The following is a 6,133-nucleotide window of genomic DNA, read 5'->3' on the forward strand; positions in this document are numbered from 1 at the left end:
CTTCTCAATCCAGTGTTAGTGGAAAATGAAACCGGCGGTTGGCATATATTTTGGGGCGGTAGTTCTACCGCCGGTAGTTTAAAGATTACTAACGGTAGTAGTACTACTACTACTACTGACAGTAAGAAGAACAATACCGCCGGTTGTAATAATACTATCGGCGGTTATATTTAAACTACCGATGATAGTAAAAGTATTGGTAATATGGTTACTACTACTGTTGGTAATTATGTGTCAGTCTACTGGCGACACTATTAGCACTACTGCTGGTAGTGTTCCTGTTACCGCTAGTATGTTTTCGGTTTCCAAGTCAAGGCCACTTGATAGCGTTAAGCCATGATTGTAACCATGAATGCGTGAAATATGTCATCACGACACGTAATCACATGAAAATTCACATGATTACGTGAATATGCAATCCTTCAGCACTACCATCCTTGTCTCCCATGTGATGAGAACCAAATTTGCAACAAAGAAGCACAATCTCAAGATAAAGTTGCAACAAGCCACAAACGTTGAAAAACATCATGCAAAAGACATCTCATTAACTCTATTCATGAATTTAGATTTAAACTACCACTAGCATGTGTCACCAAACAACTGCTAACTCTTGCCAACTCTTGTAATATATACTGATGAAATCGAATAGTAGCCTCTCAATGAACTATTTTCTTAATGGTTGCCGAGTCAGACGAGTCTCCTTTATTCCCTTCTTATGGTGAGGAACCCTTAGATGGTCTAACACATGGACTTTGCAAATAATTTATGAAGACTTTGACGATTGGGTAGAGAAAATAAAACATTTGCAAAAAAGGACTCCTTATAGTCTTCATGAGCTGATAGCATCACCCTTTTCCATACTGAATTATGCCACAACAACTTGGCTAGTACCGTGCAAATATTTTTTTTGCGAGTGACGAGATTATGTAATATGAATGGCTTGTCATGTAGTGAATTATCCAAGGCCTGCATCACATAAACCTATTTCTACTAATGCGATTGCTCTCCCAACCAGTTCACGAGGAGCTCGAAATTGGAGTCAGAAGAACCCCCTACAGCTACGGCTCTCTGGGCTGCTTGCCTCACCTTGCTCACCTTCTCCCTTATTTCCCTTCCCTTTTCATCCTCCATCAGCTCCTTCACCTTCTTCTCCATCTCCTCCCTCGTCACCCACCCGCTTTCATCGGCCTCCAAATTCATCCCGATCCTCCATGCTTCCGCCATGCACCTCGCATTCAGCCTTTGGTCGGAGAACGTCGGCCAACCCAGCATTGGTATCCCTTGAGTGATGCTCGCTAGCATGGAATTCCACCCACAGTGCATCAGGAATCTGCCCACAGACGTGTGCGAGAGCACATCTAGCTGTGGCGCCCACTGGACCACCTTGGAGTGGTGCTTTGTGCGGCGGAGAACGTCCTCGAGAGATCCTGCCGACTCGGATGGCATCAGATCTGGACGGATAACCAAGAGGAACGGCTGGCCGCTGGCTTCCAAACCATGTGCTAACTCGATCATCTGTTGGGATGATCGGGGAACCAGAGTTCCAAAAGAGATATAGAGAACAGAGGTCTTGGGTTGAGTGTCGAGCCACTGTATGAGAGTGATCTCAACGGAAGCAAGAGCGGAAGAAGGAGAGAGAGAGATAGAGAGCCACACAAGTTTTGGTGGGTGCAGAACCACCCTAATCTTCTTTTTCATTCATTTTATATATGTGTTTGAGTATTGTACATAACCGGGGTAAAGGCACAATGACCTTTAACCCCCACAACCTCCCACTTAAAGGACAATGTGCCTTTAAGGGAGAACAACCAGTGAGCATACTATCCAATGCCCATCAATACACGACAATACTCAAACCGCTGACTAGGTAGACTCTTTGTCAGCATATCTGCAGGGTTATCATCTGTATGAACCTTGAAAAGCTCTATGCGCTTGTCCTCAAGTACCTCCCTGATGAAATGGTACCTGACCTCAATGTGTTTGGTCTTTGCATGAAAGACCGGATTTCGTGCTAGCTGAATAGCACTCATGGAATCACTATGCAATGTCGGTACACTTGTATGAATCCCCAAATCTCCCACTAGCCGATCAAGCCATATAGCCTCCTTGCAACCCTCTGTGGCTACAACATACTCAGCCTCTGTGGTAGACAAAGCAACGCACTTCTGTGCACGAGACATCCACGACACTGCACCACCTGCAAAGGTGAACACATAACCAGAAGTGGATCTCCTACTATCCACATGCCCTATCCACATGCCCTGCATAGTCTGAATCTGTGTACCCAAGTACATGCATGTCTCCTTTACCAAAGCAGATGCACATCTCCTTGGTACCTTTCATGTACCTCATAATGCACTTAACTGCCTCCCAATGCCTCTTTCCTGGATTAGCCATATAGCGGCTAACAACTCCCACTGCAAATGCAATGTCTGGTCTAGTAGCTATCATAGCATACATAAGACTCCCAACCGCTGATGCATACGGAACCTTGGCCATCATGGCCCTCTCCTCATCTGATTTGGGACTATCTGTATGACTCAGTTTCACATATGGAGGCAATGGAGTACTCACTGCCTTCCCCCCCTCCATATTGAAACGCTGCAATACTTTTGTAACATACTCTTTTTGTGAAAGCCAAAGGAGTTTCCTACTCCGATCACGCGTGATGCGCATACCAAGAATATGACCTGCAAATCCCAAATCCTTCATATCAAAGGCCTCATGCAACTTGGCCTTTAATGCATCTAGCTCATAAGTATTCTTGCTAGCCAATAGCATATCATCCACATATAGTGCCAGGATTATCAGGCTACTATCCTTAGCCATTTTAGTGTAGAGGCAGTGATCAATTTCACTCCTTCTAAAACCCTGGGACCGAATGAAAGCATCAAACTTCTGATACCATTCTCTAGGCGCTTGCTTAAGACCATAGAGACTCTTCTTCAGCTTGCAAACTAAATGCTCTTTGCCCTTTTCTTCAAAGCCTTCCGGCTGCACCATGTAAATTTCCTCATGCAAATCCCCATGCAAGAAAGCTGTCTTGACATCCATCTGCATAAGCTCCATATCCTCTGATGCCACTAGTCCAAGCATGGATCTAAGTGTGGTCATCTTCACAACCGGAGAGAATATCTCATCAAAGTCCACACCCTTCTCTTGCTTGAACCCTTTAGCAACCAAACGGGCCTTGTACCTAGGCACATCATCACCTGTGACCTTCATTTTGTAGACCCATTTACATGGCAATGCTTTCTTTCCATGTGGCAAAGAAACCAAGTCCCAAGTCTTATTCTTCATAAGTGAACTCATCTCTGATTGCATAGCATACTCCCACTTGCGTTGATCCTCACGCATCATAGCCTCTCTGTAGCAAGAAGGCTCCCCGCAATCAGTAAGCATCACATAGTCTACCCCTGGAACAAACCTATCAGGCGGTCTAGACACTCTAGATGATCTTCTCAAGGGCATTTCAGCTTGCTGTCCCACCTGCATATCAGCCACATTTGGCTCATCATTTCCACCAATAGATGATGGATCCCAGAGACGATAGCCCATCTCTCCACTTTCACCATAACCCAGAAAGATGCATTTCCTAGACTTAGGATCTAGCTTCTTTCGAAGCTCTTTTGGCACATGTGCATATGCCTCACACCCAAATATACGCAAATGAGAGTAAGAGGGCTTCTTGCCACTCCATGCCTCTTCAGGAGCCTTGCTAGATTGAAACGATTGCTCCTGTAGTTGCTGCTTAATGACAACTATATTCAGCCTCGTCATAGACCCACATCCAATTATATATGGCATCCACCTCTTCCCATGCCCCTAATTTGGACCCAGCCTAAGGAATGACTTTGATTTGGTCTCTCCTTAAGCCCTCAACAAGGAACACTAAAAACCCAAGAGTCTGACTCCTTATTCCCACAAGCGGGCTTGGCTAGCTTGCTTGGCTTATGCAAGTTGCCTCATCTAGGCGTCTCGAGCAAATTGGTGATGTTGTTTCATACATAGCATGCATGGGGGAAGGAAACTCTAATTGCTATGGAGGTATACTAGGTACGTTATGGCATGATTTGTGGAGTTTTCCATTAATGATGTAGCCTAATGGCTCATAGACTGGAGCTCTAGAGTCACTAGCCTTTGATTGGAGGAAAAGCTTATGAGAACGTGGATCTTGTGGTGTGCCATTGTTCTCTTCCTTTCTTCGTCATATAAGCTGCATGGGTATGTATTCAATGCATTGATTGTGACACATGTCCACACATAAAGGCTTTTGCCTTACTTTAGAAAATAATCCTTTGTGAAGTATGCATAGAAAATAGAGCAAATAATATTAATATACCTAAGGTGGATTTTTCAAGAATTCTAGGAGCTAATGATTTTTAACATGTGAATGAAACAAAATATGTATGTGATAACTAATTGTGAGTCAAGGACACGTGGGAAAGAATTTTCCTTTTTATAAAGAAAAGTGAAGGACTCTTGGAGTGTTGGGCAAGGCATTGCTCCAACAAGGAGAGGGTGCCACATGGCACTTACTAATAAGTAATATAGAAGAGAAAGAGAGTTTATTCTTTGAAAGGATGAAGGGTCTATGAGACTGAAAGAACGTGATATAAGAAGCTGAGTTGAAGGGGTGGAGACCCAAGGGTCTATGAGAGTGAAAGAACCTGATATAACAAGGTGAAGGGATGGAGCATGAGAGAGAATGGAGAGATCGAAATACATGCTCAGGGGGGTCACTCATCATATGTAACCCTATCACGTGAGTTCAACAGAAGGATTTTTTTAATTTCTAAAATTTACAGAAATAAATATACATAAGGGACTATTTAAAATAGTTTTGGAAAAAATTTACAGATTTGTATAGAAAAGGGGTACATTTTATTAATGAAATTTTTTACAGATAAGGGACTTTAAATATAGGACCTGAACGCACGTGATATAGAGGGTTTAGACATAGTGACCCCCCCGAGAATACATGAGCTGAAGGAGTGGAGACCCACGGGTCTATGAGAGTGAAGAAGAGATAGAGACAAAATAGAGAGAAGAGATAGGGGCCCCTAACGTTCCCAAGAATAAAATTCTTGCATTCGTTGTGGAGTGGGATTCAGTGTGAGTGGGGTATAAGGCGCTTTGAGTGAGTGAAAATTCTAGAAGAGTTGTAGAAGGGACACATGTTAGGGGAATGTAAAGGGTTGCTCACTATATAAGTTGGAGGAACCAGCTGTTTATTTTTTAATGTGCTTCCTTGTGCCTCGCATCCCTCTCCCTCTCTTTGTGCCTCCCTTTGCCTCCCCTCTTAGTGTTCTCCCCTCTCTCCCCCCTTCCCTCCTTCCTTGCTCAGCCCACCCATCACAGGCCTCTCTCCCTCCTTATCTCTCCCTCCTCAAATATGTGAGCCCCCTCATAATGTTCACCTATCCTCTGCCTCTCTCCCTCCGTATGTGATCCTCCTCATGTGTGAACACGGTGGAAATTTCCTACATAAAATTAAGATTGTTTTGTAGTAGATTCAGGTGGAGTCTTGTGTATGGAGTACCCTAAGAGAAGCAGCTGTAAAGCCCACATTGTGATGATGCCGGTGCCCATGCCCAGCCATATCAATCCTTTCATGCAGCTGGCCATACAACTCGCCTCCCATGGATTCACCATCTCCTTCCTCAACTCCGACCTCCATCACCTCCGCATCCTCAGCTCCCTAGTCCATCTCCCTCTCCCTCTCGACCCACACCAAGCCTTCGTCACCCTCCCCGGCCTCGACAATATCTGCTTGTTTCCCCTCGGTGATGGCCTCGTCCCTCCTCCAGCTACAATATCCCCTGGCACCCTCCTCGATGTCATCCAACCCCTCGTCTCCCCCTCCCTCCATCACTCTGCCCACCGCCTCATTGCCCAACTCGTTCAGCAGTAGCTTCACCACCCTCCCTTCACTCTCCTCATCTCCGATATGCGCCTCGCCTTCACTCACGATATCGCCAACCAGCTCTGCATCCCCCGCGTTGCCTTCTGGACTCAAAACGCAGCCAGTTTCATAGCGCACCTTGTCGTCGCCGATGGTTATGGGCCCCCTGCAGGTATAGGAGTTCCATACCCTTTCCGTTGACGCTGCACACAAGCCCTCCTTTCCTAC

General features: G+C 45.2%; 1 protein-coding gene across 1 annotated transcript; it reads right to left on the bottom strand.

Annotated features, from left to right (window-relative positions):
* Positions 1 to 990: 990 nt before the first annotated feature.
* LOC147887982 (UDP-glycosyltransferase 74E1-like) lies at positions 991 to 5,680 on the bottom strand. Its single transcript, XM_087393268.1, has 2 exons — positions 5,543 to 5,680; positions 991 to 1,515 (listed from the first exon to the last, which is right to left on the bottom strand). The coding sequence occupies exons 1-2, from the start codon at positions 5,678 to 5,680 to the stop codon at positions 991 to 993; spliced, it is 663 nt and encodes a 220-aa protein (XP_087249394.1).
* Between the last annotated feature and the right edge of the window lie 453 nt (positions 5,681 to 6,133).

Source organism: Dipteris shenzhenensis, chromosome 22 (genome assembly GCF_047967505.1).
Source record: "Dipteris shenzhenensis isolate YYH24624 ecotype China chromosome 22, Dip_SZ_1.0, whole genome shotgun sequence".
Taxonomy (NCBI): Eukaryota; Viridiplantae; Streptophyta; class Polypodiopsida; order Gleicheniales; family Dipteridaceae; genus Dipteris; species Dipteris shenzhenensis.